This window comes from Rhinopithecus roxellana, chromosome 19 (genome assembly GCF_007565055.1).
Source record: "Rhinopithecus roxellana isolate Shanxi Qingling chromosome 19, ASM756505v1, whole genome shotgun sequence".
Taxonomy (NCBI): Eukaryota; Metazoa; Chordata; class Mammalia; order Primates; family Cercopithecidae; genus Rhinopithecus; species Rhinopithecus roxellana.
In genome coordinates, this window is record NC_044567.1 from 27,978,621 (window position 1) to 27,999,902 (window position 21,282).

The 21,282-nt window shown below is 39.4% G+C and overlaps 1 protein-coding gene across 2 annotated transcripts in view; it reads right to left on the bottom strand.

Annotated features, from left to right (window-relative positions):
- ANKFN1 (ankyrin repeat and fibronectin type III domain containing 1) overlaps positions 1 to 21,282 on the bottom strand; it is a 352,347-nt gene that overhangs the window by 30,642 nt on the left and 300,423 nt on the right. For both annotated transcript variants that reach the window (XM_030923600.1, XM_010380653.2), the window contains 2 exons: positions 17,980 to 18,195; positions 3,047 to 3,213 (listed from right to left, as the gene is read on the bottom strand). In XM_030923600.1, coding sequence (XP_030779460.1) covers positions 3,047 to 3,213; positions 17,980 to 18,195 — 383 coding nt within the window. The remainder of the gene's footprint in view (positions 1 to 3,046; positions 3,214 to 17,979; positions 18,196 to 21,282) is intronic.

Sequence of the window (21,282 nt, forward strand, 5' to 3'; positions counted from 1 at the left end):
GTGGTTAAAACTTAGTGTAATTCATGAAATTTGAACATTTTGCCACCCAAATGGAGCTTAAAATGATCTCTTTCTAATTTCAGCTTAGTTCACCTATTAAACCACATATACCTCAGAACAGCAGGCCTAATTTGTATGAATCAGTTTTCGAGATTAGGGTTCTCAAATATTTTGTAATAATTTCCTGACTGTCCTCATTTTTCTTTCTCTGCAGATCCCCTGTAAATTCTAAGATCCTACATTTTACCACAGGGGCATCTGCTGGCTAATTCTGCAGTTTAGTAACCACAGGACTCTGGTCCAACTCAGGCAACAAACCACTTGGCACATTTCAACCCTGGCCTGTTGTAATCATGGAGGATATTTTGGTTTTTCTCCCCTTCCAAAAGTTTGAGGAGAATCACAAACAGGAACACCAGACAATTCCAGTAAAAGGAACCAAGGGACGCATATCACTGCTTCTATCCTCCTTACAAACCAGTCATCTGTGTCTTTATTCTGCATGCTCTATAATCCTTCCTAATGAACTTTTCCAAGTGTCACACAGAAGGGAAGGGAAAAGAATGGCAGTGGGAGGAAAGCACATCTGGTTTGCCCCCAAAGACTTGCTCTTCAAAAGGAGCTTGAAAAGATCAAGGTAAATGCCTCTTGGGCAACATTGTTTCCACAGGTCTTTTAGCACAAGTCTCTAAACACATTCGGTTGGCCCAGTTTCTCATTCGAACTCTGCAGGGAGCAGCGGTGGGCTCTCAGGAGCAGGCTAGAGAGGAAAGGAAAGCCCTCCTCTCAGGGGATGGAAAGAGAGGAGGTGCTGACATATGTTCCCACCCTAGTGAAAACTCTCCGAGGCTTTCCCCAAAGGGCTCTACCAGCCTGGGCTCCAATCTGTGGGTCAGGAAACCAAATTGATTGTGGCATGAGCTTTTCATCAAAAACCACTCTCTTTTAACTAACTACCCTCTTAGAAAAGTTTCTGTTTTCAAGATATCTGTTTCATTTCAAGTCTCACACTGGACAAGACTATGGAAAATTTACCCTTTGTCCCAGTAAGAAAAAAAAAAAAACCCTCAAAATTAAATCCTACTTCAATCTGGGCATACTGTTGGCTTCACAAATAATTGAAATCTTTGAGAACCTGCTTGGGAACTATTTTTTTTTCTCCCATCACTGATATGGAACAAAATGAGAGTTTTGTGACTAGCACATGCACTCATAAAACCTAAAGGACAACAAGGCTAAAATAAGGTTTGTAATCAAGTTAGAAAATAAATTACCAGTAGGACTATTGTGAAACACCTACCACTAATCAGTTTCTGCTAGAAGGATGGAGATGGAACTGACAGAGAAAAGGCTACTGGAATCTTTTGTACAAACTAAAACTGGATCCTTGGCAAGGGAAAATTCATTGGTATAACCACTAGGAGATGGAGTCCAAGCCTTTAAGACACAAATCTAGAAAATGGATGAGTGTAATTATTACTAAGTCAACCCACAAATGAACCATGTAACCTTTTGGGAAGGACTGAGGCGATAACAAATGTTGATTGTGGCAGTGACCACCAGATGGCAGACTTAAAATCCAGGTGTATTTGGTAAGTGAAAGGAGAGAATATGGTGGTAAGTTTCCTCCTCCTCCCCCTCCTCCTCCCCCTCCTCCTCCTCCCCCTCCTCCTCCCCCTCCTCCTCCCCCTCCTCCTCCTCCTCCTCCTCTCCTCCATTGTCATCAAGCAATACTTAAGAAACCTAGTGAGACGTTAGAGTTGATAAAGTCTTGCCACTTTAGGGATCACATTTTAAACGACCAAATTAGAGTCTCCTTTGGCTAAGCAAATCCATGAGTGTAACTGGAATCTAGTTTATACTCTTTGGGAGTATCTAGTTGATGCCCTTTGAGGTCTGAAGAATTCTGGATAATTTATTTTTTTTTTTTTTCTTGTCTATTCCTTCCTTTACTTTTTTTCTTTTCTTCTCTTTCTTTTTTTATGTTGAGCACAATTCAGTTCATTATAGCAGACTTTCAGAGGCCTGCTATGAGGGTTGTAAAGTTGAGCCAGATTACCAAGATTGGGCAACTTTCCCAAAGCTAACAGGGTAATTCACCAAATGCCAAACTATAGAGCAAGTTTCCAGAAGCTCAGGCCTTGTTACTTCTTTTCTTCCATAGAGAATTATAAGGGTTGTAGAAAACATACAAGGTCCTCAGGCCACAGGGTTAGAGTTAGAGAGAATGAGGGTGAGGAGATATTTTAAGATAGGGGGAATCATTGGCTCTATAAAACCCATTTCTATAGGCCATATATAAAAACAGAAAACAAAAGAACATGACTGTTTTAGATTATACAGAAAATATCCTGGAAATAGCAATGTTGAAAGAAAAGGTCAGCTGTTCAGTAACCAACTGAACATCAGTGGTTGTACCATGAGTAACGCAGAGAGGAATGTGAAAGGACAGTGTCCTCTTTAATGGGCTCACGCCTTCCACTAACCATCAGGCAGGCTCTCCTAATTCTAGCGTTAAAACTAAACTCTGGCCGGGTACGGTGGCTCACGCCTGTAATCCCAGCACGTTGGGAGGCTGAGGTGGGTGGATCACCTGAGGTCAGGAGTTCGAGACCAGCCTGACCAACATGGTGAAACCCCGTCTTTATTAAAAACACAAAATTAGCTGGGCATGGTGGCACACACCTGTAATCCCAGCTACTTGGGAAGCTGAGGCAGGAGAATCATTTGAATCGGGGAGGCAGAGGTTGCAGCGAGCTGAGATTGTGCCATTGTACTCTAGCGTGGGTAACAAGAGTGAAACTCCATCTCAAACAACAACAACAACAACAACAACAACAACAACAACAACAACACGAAACACAACAAAACAAACAAACAAAAAAACCCCAAACTGAGCTCTGCCCCGCTCCAGTGTGGCACCTGAGGACACCTCACCGTAAAATCTGCACTGGGAAGTAACACTTCAGTTTCCTTCTGGAACATCAAGTTTGTCATTTGAGCCACTGTTTCATCACAAGGAAAATCTTAACTCCTGATCACTTACCTAGAAATGTTATTGTTTTCACGGATCTTTACGTGGCAGAGAATGTTGGGCAACTTTTGGGTAACGAGAACTTTGATTTGATCCACAGAGCTACAGAGCTTTAGGTAACCCAGATATAATCCAGGAGAGAGACGCTGATGACTCCTTTTGTGATAGGAGAGAATATCCTGTAGAGCAAAAAAAAAAAAAAAAAAAAAAGAAAAAGAAAAAAAGAAAACACCTTGAAGGGCAATCTCAAAACCTTTTCCTTTCTAAGGCAGGCTGGTCATGGATGAAAGGAGCTGTCACTAAGTAATTAGGTGAGAAACCTCAGGTATACCATGAATGCTGGGGAAGTGGTGGCACAGCTACTATTACCTTCAGGGGAATTCTCCTCTTGGCCAGTAATCAGTTTTTAATATATTCTATATGCTTATTTGCCTAAGATTTCTGTGCTAGCGTAGATGTGTGAGTTCTGTTTGGGAACAGGTGGTGGTGGAGGCAGCTAATAAAGAAAAATAGAGTTGATAATTTCTGTCCTTGAAGATTTTAATGTTTAGCTGTGAGAAAACAAATATTTGCAAGTGTAAAAGCTGACAGAACAGTTACGGAAGCTTTGTAATTTCTGGATTGTTAAAATGGAAAAGTTGTTTAAGTAAAAGGATTTAAAACAGAATCCAAATTTTACAGTAAGTAGGTTCCTTACCTTGAAAATTAAAAAGGTACTGCCAAGAGGTTTATTGAATTTTATGTTAACATTAAAGTTGTAGCTATAATTATGCACTAATTCTGAGAATGAAGAAAGAATGGTTCAACCACTGGTTCTTTTTTGGCTTAATTTTTAAAACTAAATTGTATGATAGCTAAAATGCTACTACTTATATTTGACTTTTAAAATGTAACCATGAAGAAGATAATGTTTGTAAAAGTATTTGAAGTCTTCACATTTTTTTTTCCTGGCATCTTTTACAAAATGTTGATATTCAAGTCACACTCTTATGAAATCCTTGTTCATGTCATGTTTTGCAATCCTTAACTGGTCTACCACTTCTAGATTCTCAGTTGTCAGTGACTTTGCATGTTATTTGATTAGGTCTCTACATCATCAGCTTCACTGAATTCTGTATCTTTTGCAAGATTTTAAATTTTTCCCTGTAATGGATTTTCATTGAATTTGCATTATATTGTCACATCATAATATTCCAAAAGCGGCAGAGACTGAACAAAGCTGTTGATTCACTAGTAAGTGTCAACCAAGTTAAGTACAGGGATGTTTAAATGGAATCTTGTTTTTTATGTGGTCAGTTATCCAGTGAACTATTTGGGTTGTGACTTTTGATTCTCTATACAACTGCAGGGACTCAGATAATGAATAATTCTAAGATTCAGATACCATCCCCCCATATCAGTAGGTACAACTTTTTACATTTAGGCAGTGGGGGTTGTGACACAAAGTTAGGAGTGGTGAATCAGATAACTTATTAATATGGTTTGGATTTGTGTCCCCACCCAAATCTCATGTTGAATTGGAGGAGGGGCCTGGTGGGAGGTAATTGGATCATGGGGGTGGATTTCCCTCTTGCTATTCTCATGATAGTGAGTTCTCACAAGATCTGATGGTTTAAAAGTGTATGGCACTTCCTGCCTCACTCTCTTTCTCCTGCTCTGCCATGGTAAGACATGCTTGCTTCCCCTTCACCTTCTGCCATAATTGTAAGTTTCCTGAAGCCTCTCAGGCATGTTTCCTGTCAAGCCTGCAGAGCTGTGATTCAATGAAACCTCTTCATAAATTATCCAGTCTCAAGTAGTTCTTTATAGCAATGTGAAAATGGACTAGTACACTTATTATAGGAGAAAGTTTCCTGTAGGTTAGAGCATATCCTGGTTTTCAAAAAAACAAGGGTTAAATAACTAAGAGAGTAAAGTTCAAGTGCCTTACCACAAAAAAAGGATAAGTAAGTGAGGTGATGGATATGTTATAATTAGCTTGATTCAGTCATTCTACATTGTATACATATATCAAAACATCACTTTGTACCCCACAAATATATTCAAATGTAATTTGTCAATTAAAAATAATACTAATGAAAATAAATATTTTTTTGAAAGGGTAAGGTAAAGGGAATCAACTCAACCATTAAATTCAGGGAAGGTGAGAAAACAAACATTGAAATGTCTATAGAATTCTATATGGAATGGAAAAGTATGGGATCTTCCTTGACAATCATACTCTGAAGGAGTATAAGGAGAATAAGAATGGTCACAACTGGGAGAAACATCTAATGAGCATGTACAGAAAAGCAAAATCTAAACAATTTTTAAAAAGATCACTTGGCCAAAAAAACAAAAAAACAAAAAACATCGCGAAGGTCTGCGGCGGGTGTTGACGCGATGTGATTTCTGCCCAGTGCTCTGAATGTCAAAGTGAAGAAATTCAATAAAGCGCGGGTAAATGGCGGGAGTAACTATGACTCTCTTAAGGTAGCCAAATGCCTCGTCATCTAATTAGTGACGCGCATGAATGGATGAACGAGATTCCCACTGTCCCTACCTACTATCCAGCGAAACCACAGCCAAGGGAAGGGGCTTGGCGGAATCAGCGGGGAAAGAAGACCCTGTTGAGCTTGACTCTAGTCTGGCACGGTGAAGAGACATGAGAGGTGTAGAATAAGTGGGAGGCCCCCGGCGCCCCCTCCTCCCTGCGAGGGGGCGGGGCGGGGTCCGCCGGCCTTGCAATACCCCACATCTACAGCCATCTGATCTTTGACAAACCTGAGAGAAACAAGAAATGGGGAAAGGATTCCCTATTTAATAAATGGTGCTGGGAAAACTGGCTAGCCATAAGTAGAAAGCTGAAACTGGATCCTTTCCTTACTCCTTATACGAAAATTAATTCAAGATGGATTAGAGACTTAAATGTTAGACTTAATACCATAAAAACCCTAGAAGAAAACCTAGGTAGTACCATTCAGGACATAGGCATGGGCAAGGACTTCATGTCTAAAACACCAAAAGCAACGGCAGCAAAAGCCAAAATTGACAAATGGGATCTAATTAAACTAAAGAGCTTCTGCACAGCAAAAGAAACTACCACCAGAGTGAACAGACAACCTACAGAATGGGAGAAAATTTTTGCAATCTACTCATCTGACAAAGGGCTAATATCCAGAATCTACAAAGAACTCAAACAAATTTACAAGAAAAAAACAAACAACCCCATCAAAAAGTGGGCAAAGGATATGAACAGATATTTCTCAAAAGAAGACATTCATACAGCCAACAGACACATGAAAAAATGCTCATCATCACTGGTCATCAGAGAGATGCAAATCGAAACCACAATGAGATACCATCTCACACCAGTTCGAATGGCAATCATTAAGAAGTCAGGAAACAACAGGTGCTGGAGAGGATGTGGAGAAATAGGAACACTTTTACACTGTTGGTGGGATTGTAAACTAGTTCAACCATTATGGAAAACAGTATGGCAATTCCTCAAGGATCTAGAACTAGATGTACCATATGACCCAGCCATCCCACTACTGGGTATATACCCAAAGGATTATAAATCATGCTGCTCTAAAGACACATGCACACGTATGTTTATTGCGGCACTATTCACAATAGCAAAGACTTGGAATCAACCCAAATGTCCATCTGTGACAGACTGGATTAAGAAAATGTGGCACATATACACCATGGAATATTATGCAGCCATAAAAAAGGATGAGTTTGCGTCCTTTGTAGGGACATGGATGCAGCTGGAAACCATCATTCTTAGCAAACTATCACAAGAACAGAAAACCAAACACCACATGTTCTCACTCATAGGTGGGAACTGAACAATGACACCACTTGGACTCAGGAAGGGGAACATCACACATCGGGGCCTATCATGGGGAGGGGGGGAGGGGGGAGGGATTGCATTGGGAGTTATACCTGATATAAATGACGAATTGATGGGTGCTGACGAGTTGATGGGTGCAGCACACCAACATGCCACAAGTATACGTATGTAACAAACCTGCACGTTATACACATGTACCCTAGAACTTAAAGTATAATAATAAAAAAAAAAGAAAAGAAATGATGAAAGATGTGAAAATCTTTTGAGAAGGCGACATAATTGAATGTAGGCAAGTAAGATATAACATAGACATAATAAGAATCCTTTAGGAAAAAATAGAAGCAAGAACAGAACAAATAGTAAACACTATAATTTAAGACATTTTTAAAAATTGAAAACAAAATGATTTTAACCTAAATATTGAAATACTACATATCTGCAAATATTGACCCAGAGTGACTAACATAAAAAGATTCTAGTAAAACAACTAAAATTTAAAATCATCTAGGCACAAAGGGTCTGTGACTTAGAAAAAAATGTATTAGGCTATTATCAGGCTTATGGACAAGAATGCCAGAAGAAGACAGACTAACATAGATAGTATGGTCAGGGAAAGAGAAAACTGAGCTTCCAGTGTTAAAGGCACAAATTATAATCAACATATAAGAATCTGGGGAATTTCCCGTGAGCCTTTCCTAAGAATTCTACTAGAGAAAAAGCTTCAGAAAAACTGTGTAAGAGTGTTAATGGTGATAAACATCGAACATGTAATTATTTGTGGACATCCAAATGAAGGTTAAAAGTGAGTGATTAGATGTCCAATGAGACTGTGATGTAACAATATAGATTTAATACGGCTATTTAAAAATTATGGAAAATGGAGATAGCTATTACAAACCAATGGTTTCCAGTGATTATAATCAGTAGCGGGAGAATTAGCAGTGTTATTTTGAGTTTATTTTGTGTGTAATATAGAATTACAAAGGGTAATTATGAGATATTCTAATTCTGTTATCCCCTGTGTCTTTGGACACCAACACTTTCTGTGTGGAAGAAAAGAAATGTTAATGTGATATTAAAAAGGTCAAATAAAGCCCTACAGTCCTGAATTCGAATTGGGAATGTTAGTATGAATTTACAAATTCTTTCAGCTTTATGTATAACAGCAATAGATTAAAGAGTCAAAAACTTAAATTGACAAATTCATAATGATATTCCAAAATATAATCGATGACTTCCTGAAGATGGTAAGGAATCAATTTATGAGGTTGAAAATGGGGAAATGAAAGGATCTGCCTTCATCTTCTCTTTCCTAAAGAGCTGTGCTGTTGATTAAGCAAAGTATAGAAGAGGGGCAGCAAGGCCTAATAATGTCATTCATAAGGCTTCTGATGAAACGAAACACCACTAACCCTGATACTCTGATCATCATCTTCCCAAAGGGGTCCATCCTGAGTCTATTTGAGCCTCCAGATCTAGAGACCAATGTGCAAGGAATACAGAGGGTCAAGGAAATGCTGAACTCAATTTGAGTTTGAATGAACAAAGCTGGACTGTGGGAGAGTACAGGTTAAGTATCCTGCGTTTTCCAACAGATAAATTGTAAGAATAAGAGTAGACTGAGAGGCTCAAGAAAAAAAAAAAGACATTTTAAAAATCAACTAAGCCATAGAGTGTACAGATGTACACCAAAGTGAAAAAACTAGGAATGGACACACTAACTGTGAAATTCTTATCCTTGAAGTTCACACGAGCTCACTTTGGCCAGTGGAAATATCTGCCAGTGGCTCCTGAGCCCTCCTAACATGACTTGTGACCACTTTCTTGAATTCTGATATGACAAGATGCTCCAGGCTCAACTTGTAGAGTTCATGGAGTAGACCTAGAATCAGCCATGTCTCCAAAGAGCCCGGGTGCCATTGGGTTGGCAATACCAGTTTAAAATCACAAGTCAGGTGCTAGTTTTCTAGTCCTTTTCTGTGAAGAGGGCTAGGGCTTTTTAGAGGCAAAATACATCATGAGTTTATTCTAGTACTTTCAATTCAAATTCAGGACTACAGGTTTTTTATATAACCTCTTCTGTCTTATATTTTTATCTACTTTCTCCCATGCTGAGTACCTTATCAAGACCTATTTAGATGCTAATGAGCCTTGTCTGATAGAAACAGGAACAACAGTGTGGAGGTTAATTTCACAGGACTTGGATTCAGAATGAACTGCATTCAAATACTCCACTTAATTTGGGCAAGTTACCGAAGTAATTTAAAGGATTCAGTGTTCTGATCCATAAACAATAATACCTCTATCATAGTGTTGTTATGAAGATAACTTGGAAGATAAATACTTCCTTTAAAGGCATCTTGAGGGATCAGGCAGCTGGATCTAATGATTGCATCCAAATTATTGCTTCGACTGTATGGTTCTTCCCATTTTAAAATGTACATAGGAGGTTGCCAATGATTTCCTAACAAGCAGACAATCTTGGGTTAAGTTTGAACTTGTGATGTGAGAACATAATTCCAATTAGCTAACTCTTAATTTTTCTATTCCGCTAATCAAAATTCCAGCTAAATTGTAACAAAACAAAATTGCACACTTAAAATTTGTTAAAATGTTACATTATATATTATGTATATTTACCACAATAAAAAATATGTATGATAAATGCTTCAGTGATTAGAAAATAAATATCTTTAAAAAACGAAAAAAAAAACTTATTTTGAATAAAAATGTATGGACCCCCCCCCAAAAAAAAAACCAAAAAAAAAAAAAAAAAACAGGCTAGAAAAAAATTTGATCTCATGATCAAGAAGGAATTCTTATTAGTACCAGGATGGATAAGGCTGAACTTTTAAATGTCTTCTATCCTGTCTCTTCAGCCTAGATCACAAGTAAGTAGTTCACTACAATAAATTCAGTCAAGGTAGAATTTGGGAAATGAACACTAATCAAAGGGAGAGAAATGGTTAATGAGGGAAGGAAAAATGGAAGTATTCAACTCCACTGAATTTGATGATATGCACCCTAGGGATACTTGCTAAACAAGCAGATGTGGCTACAGACTCACAGGTCATTATTTTTGAGAAGTCATGGAGAACTGGAGAAGTCCCTAAAGACTATAAAAGGACAAATATGGCTGTCTTTGAAACAGGAAGGGGAGAAACATAGAATGACCCTAGTAATTAAAGACCGCCAACTTATTGATCTTTAGGAGAAATGAGAAAGAACCATCAAACAATCAGTTTGCAGTCATCCAGGAAATCTGGAGACACTAAAGAGGAGTCAGCATGGTTCCGTGAACAGCAAACCATACGGATTACCTTAATTTATTATAGCAATAGAACAGGATTCCAAGACCAGGGAGAAGTCTCCAGTGTAATCTGTTACACTGGATAACATGGGAAAAATAGAATCTGGACCACATTGCTTTTAACAAGCTGAATATCTGGGTGGGAGATTTGTAGATAACGGAGGTGGTGAATAAATAGTAGACATATTATTGAGTGATGGTCCAGTAGGGATTGGTCCTGAGGACCAGTCTGTTCAGCTTATTTACTGACATTCTGGACAAAGAAATCAAGAATGTGTGCATCAAATTTGTGGGTCCCAAATTTGGTATGGTTTTGCCTTTCTGGAAAACAGTAATAAGTTCTAAATGACCCTATGCATTGGAAAAATAAGCCTATGATAATTAGGGTTGAAACTTAATAAGAAAATGTGCTTGTAAAGACCTACACCCAAGATTACAAATATAGGATAGGTAAGAGTATCAGAGAAAAACATGTGGGGGTCAGAACTGACCACAAATAGAATGTGAGTTAGAAGTACACTGTGGTTATATAAAAACCAACAGCATTCTGGGATAAAGTAATTCACTCTTTCATTCAATTTTTTGAAAGACTATCATTGAGCATCTACTCTGTGTTTTCTTGCCTTTATGTAGTCATTTTTCCTTCTTTAAAATGTTTTGGAGCCTGAGAAACGTGTGGGAATGGAAAGAAGCTATCTCATCCACATAATCTATGATACATTACAAAGGCCATCTGTTTTTTTTTTTTTTTTTTTTTGAGATGGAGTCTCACTCTGTCGCCTAGGCTGGAGTGCAGTGGCTTGATCTTCTGCCTCCTGGGTTCAAGCGATTCTCCTGCCTCAGCTTCCCAAGTAGCTGGGATTATAGGCATGCGCCACCATGGCCACCTAATTTTGGTAGTTTTAGTAAAGACGGGGTTTCACCATGTTGCCCAGGCTGGTCTTGAACTCCTGACCTCAGGTGATCTACCCGCCTCAGCCTCCCAAAGTGCTGGGATTATAGGTGTGAGCCACTGTACCCAGCCTAAAAAGGCCTTCGAATGCCAAATTGAATGCCTGTGGTTCTACATACTACCTGATTTGACCTCTAATCTGCTTTTATAACCTCCATTTCCACTATAGCCCTTTTGTGTTCCTTATCTCTAGTCAAAATGGATTGTTTTTTCCTTTCCCCATACATGCCCTAATCTCTCTGTTCTGATTGTTTGTTGTTTCACAAATTCACTCATTCTACCAACTTTTACTGAGCACTTACTATGTATCAGTCATTGTGGCTAGGATATTGATGATACCGAGATGAATAAAACACGATCCTTCCCTTCATGGAACTCACATTTCAGTGTGAGAGAATTATGTAAGCAAGTTTTTCTCACCCAACATCATAGAGGCCATAAGAAGACTGTGGAAGGTCTATTGTGGGCCTAAGGGAGGGTGAAAGCCACTCTTCCAGTTTCTGCCTCATTTCTTTATCATGCTTTCAATTTAATTTAATTCCATCTATTTAATTTCTTCCTTCTTCTCTCCTTCCTTTTGTTCTTTCTGTCTCTTTCTTTTTTTTCCCATCTGGTTAACTTAACTACCCTCATGGCTCAGCCAAATGCCACCTCTTCTGCAATGCCTTCCCTGTTATTTTCAGGCAGAATTAATAGCTGCTTTGTCTGTGTTCCCCATAGTACACCGTTTGTACTGCTATCAGGCTCTAGTTTAATTCTGTCTTGTATTACCTTGATTTGTTTACAAAACTGTCTGTCTTCCTTTGACTGAACTCCTTGAGAGTAGGGACCTTGACTTATTCATTTGTTTTTTTCTGTAGCACCTAGAAGAGTGCCTGGCACCTAGTTGACACTGAAAAAAATATTCATTAAATGTGAAGTGAGAAGACCAGAGGAGGTGGGGTCTGGGGCTGGTCTTTCAGGAGAAAATATGCTGTCCTTGCACAGTGACTAGGAAGGGTATATCCACCTTCTCGTCATTGATCAGAGATCCTGAGAGCTTGTTAGAGGAACAACAGGTAGTTGCTTTTTCAATAACTACAGCACTTTTATTTTGTTGGATGGAGTATGAAAGCCCAAACATCCACGATGGTAGAGGTGACAAAATGGTGGCTAGTGGTCTTTGTAGGACCAAGATTATATGGACTGCAAATAATTTAATTTTCTGAAGATTTTCTAAATTATAAAAATAAAAAGACTTTACCCAAATTTCTTTCAACTTATCTTCAAAACACTGAAAAATTTCAAGCCTGGGACCACATTCTTCCATTGTAATTAGCTGAGGCTGAATCAGAGCTGCTCTCTTTAAAGGGGACAAGATTAATGCAGTCTTTACTTACACTTGTTTCGTTTTATTTTAATTGAGCTATAATTCATATACCATAAAATTCACCCTGTTCAAGTGTATAATTCAGTGGTTTTAGCATATTCACATGGTTGTGCAACTATCACCAGTGTCTAATGCCAGACCATTTTCATCACTTTAGAAAGAAACCACACATTCATTAGCTATCATTCCCCTATCTCTCCCCCTGCTGCTCCTGAAACCACTAATCTACTTTCTGTCTGTATGGTTTTGCCTATTCTGGGCATAGCATGTAAGTGGAATCATACAATGTTTAGCATTTTGTGTCTGGCTTCTTTCACTCGGCATTACATTTTCAAGGTTCATCCATGTCGTAGCATGGATCATATGCTATTCATTTTAATGGCTGAATAGTATTCCATTATATTGATATACCACATTTTGTTCACCTATTCGTCTGTTGTTTGGCATCTAGTTTACTTCTACAGTTTGGCTATTGTGAATAATGCTTCTGTGAACACTGGTGAACAAGTTTTTACATGAACCCAATTGTTTCCTAAGTCCAGCCCAATTGTCTCATTTCCAGCAATCTTTCTGATTCCTGTAGTTTTTGATCCTTGTGTTTGGAGCTGCTTAGGCGTAGAAAGAGTAGGAATGTGCTGGAAAAAAAGCAGAAAAAGGAAGAAGAGGTCCTGGGCACCTAGGGTGTAAGAAGAAGAGACTGAATACCTAGAGGTGACAAGGAATGCCTAAGGAGGAGAAAAGGGAAACAGGGATGAGAAGGAACAGAAGACACGCTTCGCCACAGCTTCCCTAGGATCACAAAGGATGCAGAGAAAAGGAGGGGGAAGGGGTGTATAGCAGCATGATGGAATGGGAAGGGCATCAGCCTAGGAGTCAGAAGTTGTGGGTTTGGTCCCTCTTTTGGCTGATATGACCTTGACAAGGTACTTCCTTGAAATTCATGGCTTCTTATGCAAACTGGACACAAAATGACTCACTCATCCTCACTGGGTTTGCAGGAGGATCAAATGATATCACAGAAGTGACAAAGTGTTAGAAAGCTGAATATATAGTACACATGTGAGAGATTAAACTTCAGGAAAAGGCTTGCATGTGAGGCTTCCAAGGACTAAAGTGATCCCTGAGGAGAATGGTCGGAGAAACTTAGCATCTGAGAGGGGCCTTTCTGTTGGAAATACTCTCATTGCCGATTAGTTTGCTCATAGGGACTCTTGTCCACAATAACTCTTTTCCTTCCCAGGCAAGGGTGAGGAGGATTTTTTTGCTCTTTCACAGGTAAATGAGAGAGGCCTGTTGTGAAGGCCTAGGATTTGAGAAGGTCAGGAATTTGAGGGAGTTGGACACTGGAGTTTCCCTGGGGTCCTAGGGATTCATAGATTTTAACAAAATCTGGGCCTAGATTTTGTTAAAGCCCTTATCTGTTTTGAAAACCCCATCATGGATCATTAGTTTTATACAGCTTTTCCTTAGTTGTGATGGAAAAGTAGAAAACGTGATAAAATGCCCCACGAGATGATTAGGCCATTTCCAGAGGTCTCTGTGGACTGGGTGTGTCTTGAGGGCAGCCTAGCATTGCTTGAAATTTTCTGAGACATGAATGGTGATTATTATTAATAAAAAGTCAAGAAACAACAGATGCTGGCAAGGCTGCAGGGAAATAGGAAAGCTTTTACAGTGTTGGTGGAAATGTAAATTAGTTCAATAATGTGGCAGATGGTGTGGCGATTCCTCAAAGACCTAGAATCAGAAATACTATTTGACCCAGCAATCCCATTACTGGGCATATACCCAAAAGAATATAAATCATTTTATTATAAAGACACATGCACACATATGTTCACTGCAGCACTATTTACCATTACAAAGACATGGAATCAAGTCAAATGTCCGTCAATGATAGACTGGATAAAGAAATGTGGTGCATATACACCATGGAATACCATGCAGCCATAAAAAGGAACGAGATCAGGTCCTTTGCAGGGACATGGACGGAGCTGGAAGCCATTATCCTCAGCAAACTAATGCAGGAACGGAAAACCAAATACCATGTGTTCTCACTTATAAGTGGGAGCTGAACAATGAGAACACATGGGCACAGGGAGGGGAATAACCCACACTGGGGCCTGTTGGTAGGGACAAGGAGAGGGAGAGCATCACGGCATGAGGAAAAATAGCTAACGTATGCTGGGCTTAATATCTAGGTGATGGATTGATAGGTGCAGCAGATCACCATGGCACACCTATGCAACAAACTAGCACATCCTGCACTTGTACCCTGGAACTTAAAATGAAATTAAAACAAAAATGAAAAAAAATTTTCTGAGACATAATAAAACTCACTAATATTTATTGAGCACTACTTTATGCTACTCTTTTAATCATTTATGTACTAACTCACTTATCTTCATTAGAACCCTATGAAGTAGGTTTTTTTGCAGAGGAGGAACTGTGAGGGATGAGAAGTTAAATAATGCCCTGGACACATAACCAGAAAGGGTGGAGTCGGTATCACACCCAGTCATCCTGATTTCAAAGCGGTGCACAGAATGTGATGTGACGTAGCAGAAAGAAGCCCAGGCTTCCAATGAGAAGGCCTGGTAGTCATCACTCCACTATCCCTGAGAAAAGAGAGTGGTCTGTGGCCTGTTATTGTGGGAATTGTCAGCCTGCTTTGGGTACCACCAAGACCTATCTCTCCCTTTATGTTGAATTGGTGGGGCCAACTCCTGACATAATTAAATCTTAAGTCTAGGAGGGATTGGATACTAGTCCTCGGAGTTTTATTTCCCATTTCCTCTCTAGTGTGAGACTTGTATGGGAAGGAGGGGAGAGAGAAGAAGTAGGGGGAGGAGAAGGGAGAGGGGGGTGGGTGGGAATGACATCAGGTGGGAATGTGCCAGTCAGCGGGGGTAAATTTTCCACTTGGATCTATGTGGAAACCTGATCCTGCCTCTATTTTTGGTTTCCTTCTCTAACAACCTTTCACCAGATTGGAATTTTTCTGCACCTGTAACACATTTTTAATGTAATAAGTCTAGGAGAAACCAGGTATTATATCATGCTGAGGCCTGTGCTGTGTTTCTAGGAGCAAAGGTAGCCCAGACCCTAGTTTATCCCTATAGGGGATTAGTGTATTAGTCACCCTGTAAAAGCTCAATTTATTATGATTTTTTAAATGTTTCTTTTAGCACTTGCTTATAAAAGGTGAAGAGGGGAGCCTCAAATGTGTCTGTGTTCCCTGCCCCCACCTGCTTCACACAAGCCCATACTCTCTGTCAATTCCCTATGAACCCAAATTCCACAAAATTAAATCCAGAGGTATTGGCTTTGACCAATTAGCTTACCTTTGCTGCACTGGCCTTTGTCCTGGTTTGGGCCAGTGTGAGTAATGAAAAAATGAGATTATTGTACTTGCCACCCCTTGGCGGGGAATGAAAGTAACTTAGAAACTAAGTTAGCTGTTTAGGGTGACCACAAATGGCTCCTGGGACGGAAGCTCAGATTTGGGTTGTTTCTGTGCAACTAGGTCCTTCCTTCTCCCTTACTTGGCTATCTGTGGATATGCCACTGCTTGCGTGGGCCTCAGTGTAGATGTTTCTGACAGCTTTTCTACCTAACCGAAGTGTCCTATACAATTCATTCCTATCACCTGGTTAAAAAAAACCAAAATACAAAAAACAAAAACAAGGAAAGAAAGCAAAAAAGAAACAGTTTGAATCTCATGTTCACAAAAAATGTGTGAGGCCAACAGAACCTGCTGGACTCAGGAGCATACATGGGTTGGTGTCCCAATTCCACCATCCAGGCCAACGGCTGCATGCAAGCTACCTGGATTTTGAACTTTGGTGGATATTCAGTATTCAAGTAAGTCTTTTATCCTTTATTTCATCTCCTGTCCCCCACTCACTAAAATTCTGACTTCTACCTCAGAATGTGATATAATATAGCAGAAAGAAGCCTGCTTCCAATCCGAAAATAGGAACTGAAGCCTCAGCTTTGCCATTTTCTAGCTGTGTGCCAAGGGACAAAATCAAGTTTTGCGGAGACGCAAGTGGATATAGTTTCCGATGTCTTTTTTAAGGAAAACAACACAAAGTCATGAATGCAAAATTGCTATGGTCCCTGAGAGGACCTGGAAAGGGCTTGTACAAGTGAAGGCTGAAGGACATCAAAGCTTCATTAGCTTCACTAAATTGCCTCTGTGTGTAGCCCTATGTCATTCAACCTCTTTGAGCTCTAGTTCTTTTCTTTTTTTTTCTTTTCTTTTCTCTCTCTCTCTCTCAACCTCCCTCCCTCCCTCTTTCTATTCTTTTCTTTTTTGGATGGAGTCTTACTCCGTCACCCAGGCTGGAGTGCAGTAGTGTGATCTTGGCTCACTGCAACCTCCACCTCCTAGGTTCAAGCAATTCTGCCTCAGCCTCCTGAGTAGCTGGGATTACAGGCAGCTGCCATCATAACTGGCTAATTATTGTATTTCTAGTAGAGATGGGGTTTCACCATGTTGGCCAGGCTGGTCTTGAACCCCTTGACCTCAGGTGACCTGCCTGCCTTGGCCTCCCAAAGTGCTAGAATTACAGGTGTGAGCCACTGCGCCCGGCCTCTAGTTATTTCATTCCTAAAATGGACTTAATCATGCCTGTCTGTCCCAAAGGAGTATTGTAAGGAATATGCAGGAGTAAATATGTGTGAGGGTGTTTTTGTACATACACACGCATGTACACACACACAAATATACAAACATGCACACATATATATACAATATATATTTATATATATATTTTACATATATATGTAATATATTATTACAGTTCATTCAGATATTGGTTTAATGTTTTGATTACACTATCTAGAGTTTCCCTATCCCCTACTCAATTATTTGTCTCAATGTTTCTTTACTTTTTCTTTTCTTTTCTTTTCTTTTTTTGAGATGGAGTCTTACTCTGTTGCCCAGGCTAGAGGGCAGTGGCATGATCTTGGCTTACTGCAACCCACCTCCCAGGTTCACGTGATTCTCCTGCCTCAGCCTCCCAAGTAGCTGAGATTATAAGCATGCACCAACATACCTAGCTTTTTTTTTTTTTTTTTTTTTTTTTTTTGTATTTTTAGTAGAGATGGGGTTTCACCATGTTGGCCAGGCTGGTCTTGAACTACTGACCTCAGGTGATCCACGCACCTTGGTCCCAAAGTGTTGGGATTACAGGCATGAGCCACTGGGCCTGGCCTCAATGTTTCTTTTTGGCTCATTGGCCAGGGCATGAAAATGCTTTATTGGGTGCCCATGATTTGTATTGCCGAATGAATTCCAGATCTAGAGAGTGATAAATAAAAAATAAGCTGTATTTGCAACAACATGTCTCTGGACCTTCTCTACTCCATCATTGCATATGTAAGTGGTTCTTGCTATATTTCACTAGACCTTCAATAATTGTGTTTGGAACCTTAAATATACCAGGGAATTAAGAAAAAAACTACGTACCTGGATGGTTATCAGTAAAATGTCTAACGCTGTTGGCTCCTCAGGTGTTGATAGAGACTTTCTCTGGCTTTGCAGCTTTGAGATCTGCATCCATTTGCCATTAAAAAATGAATAAAGCATCTCCACCTCCCTGATGGTGACTATGAGTATGTTTCCATGTCGATCTTTAATGGGCTCATAGTAAACTCTTCCCAAGTTGTGTGTCCCAAGTAAATTCTGGAAACAAATGGATTACTGGTAGCATAGAGGGTATTATGCTAGCAAAGCAGCACAACAGCAACAAAAGACACTGTGAATAATTATCTGATTGCTGAGAAGCTGTTTGCTCTCTCTCTCTCTCTTTTTTTTTTTTGCACTTAAACCTAGAATATATGGCATCATAGAAATGTACTTCACAGAAGCTCAAAGAAAATGTCTTTACAAAGACATTTGTAATGATTGCAGAGCCTGCAAAGATTACAGCAAGACACACAAAAATTATGTTTTTTAAAAAAGCAAATTCAGTATCTGTAAATATTTCTTACCCACATAGACACACCAGTACATAAACCTCAGTTACCAGCACTTGAAGAGAATCCCAGATGTTTTAAAGAAAAATGTCTGATATTTAAAGTATGCTTCTGTGGAGTTCTCAAGAGATCTGCAGCAAGCTGGTATGAGGTGGGGTTGTTTAAAATGAAGAAGTGAATTGACAATGTAGCACATTGTACAGGTCCCCAAATGACTGCACATTCCCTTCAAGATACTTTAATTGGGAAAGTGGCCTGGTTTGACTTATCTGTATTTCAGGGGCTTCTGTTTATTTAAAAACCTGTTAAAATTGCTTATAAACTGGGTCACCTGAGGCAGACAATACTTTCAGGAAGGTAGGAAGGGAAAGATGCCACACACTCAATGTGGAGGGGCTCAGGTTATTCCTAAAATAAACAGGAGTTTTACAAATATGCAGGGTTTGAAGATTTCTAACGTAGAACACTGGATGAATAGGATAAAATCCCCTCTTGCTTTAAATATCTCTGATTTCTAAACATTATAAATCATCTTAGAGCTCCTAGTTGTTACTTTTGTGAGCTCACATAAGTGGTGGTGAGATGCCCTGTTAGCATGAATACAGAAATAGAACTGGGATTTGTAAAACTGACAAGGACGACCTAAACATGAATGAGCCAGGAAGTCAATATCTACATCTATGAAAACTCTGCAATTTTCCCTCACAGGTAGGGACTGCGTCTGAAACCTTATCTTCTTCCTCACAAAGACCAGACATAGGGCAAATAAGGAATTTCATAAGTAATTTTTGACATAAAAATTCATTTAGCAAGATTATGATTTTTTTGCAATGGCCTAATCACTCAGTCATATTTTTTCTTTCCACCATTTGACTTCTAAATCATAGAGAAGTGGGTGGGGCTTTGAGTCCAGCCCTGTGGGGTACTAATCAGCAGTGTGATGTTGGTAAACTGGCTAGCCAAAAAGGAAAAGAAGAAAGAAAAGAAAAGAAAAGAAAAGAAAAGAAAAGAAAAGAAAAGAAAAGAAAAGAAAAGAAAGGCCTGATTTGTAGCATATGCCAGTTTCAGTGGTGTAAATACTCTTGCTGTAGTGGGATTTCAAACTACCCAGAGTTTGACAACAGGCTTTCAAAATCCCTGAATATTTAACAGTTGGCTCTCCTGGGCCAGTACAAGTTGGCTCCAGCCTACCATTGCTATTAAGCCTTTACTTATATTTGGTATTGAATTTCAGGGTTGGCTACCATTTATTAACTGCTGGACTTCCGAAAAATTATTTACCCTCTCTGGTCCTGAGTATCATCATCTAAAAGTAAGAGTCTTTACAGCTCAGACAGCTGTTATGCTAATCCTTATCTCAGTGAGTGTTTGAGGGGTTAAATCAAGCAACTCATGAAAAAGTACTTTGCAAACTCTCAAGCTTGATACAACGTAGGGTGGGGGCTTTCTTTACTGCTCTAATTGGAATCCCACCCAGGCTTACATCTACTCCTTTTCAAGACCCATCCCAGATTTCAACTCCTCTGGGAAGACTTTTCCAACTCTCTAAGGTAGACTTTACCATCCCTCTTTTGTCCCTTACTGTTTCCTGTACAAACTTCCATCTTAGCATGTCTCTGGCTTTACTGCATGTATTAGTGTATGAGTTCACGTTATGAATTCATAGTTGTTTCATCTCTGTGTCTCTGTGTCCCTTGCACAGTGCCTGCAACATGGAAAGAACTCAGTCACTTTTTGTTGACTTAATTGACATTCTGTATTATCATTAAAAGGCTGGAAAATGTGATTCACTTTGGACCAAAGCTGATGGGTAGACATTGATTACGGTGGTCTTTTCACTTAAACAGTTATTATCAGTGGTTCACTATCAGCTGTAGATAGGTTTTCTAAGGAGTTGAATAAGAAAGCACTAGAAGTCTTCTTGAAATTTTTTATTGACATCAAATTAGGTTAGATAGCTAGCTTTGGGGAGAGCCCAATTTAAAAGTAGAATATTATTGTGAAAATAAATTGCAACCGTCTTCCATAAAGGAGAATTCAGGGTTCTTTAGGGCCTAGAGGAAAAATAGACCATGTTAATACAGGTCATAATCAAAGTTAGGTGATCTGGGGCTCCGGATGATCCTACAAGAGCCACCTGATGGCTAACAGGAATGCATCTAGGTTATAACCAGGACAAATCACAGGGCTGTCAATAAGCCCTAGGCAGAGGCACAATATTTAGAGGCCTTTATTCAGTTTGGGGTGGCATGGACATGGGAAGGTGAAGGAAGTCCAGAGTTGGGATAAGGAGGCCTGAAAAAGAAGAGCAAAATTTTGGGAAAATCTTTTTTCCCCCTTAACAAATGTAAAGAACACAGTATTCATACATTGTTACTTACCTCTTACTCACTAACACTCATTTCTAAAAGCTATGGAGGAGGAAAGTTTAGCACAACCTGCAGTGTCAGAGTTTTACTGTCTTTGGGGGATAAGTAGTTTAGACACCTTTCAATGCAAGAGCAATGTACACTTCTCCCTCTTGGGGCCCTGTGTCATTTTCCTAAGAGAAAGAAGAACAATGTGGGCTCTTGGTCACTTACAGGCTTTCTCATCTTAATTTTTGTTTCCCAAATGCTAAGATATTTATCTCTCCTCCTGCCTAGGTAATTTTAATTAAGAATAGATTTCTTTTTCTTTTTTACCATAATATAATTTTTTCTCTTTAAAATTTTGCAAATTACTACACAGTAAGATGATGAAGTACTGGAAAGAATGCAGGCTTTGGAGTTACATAAATCTGGATTTGAATCTA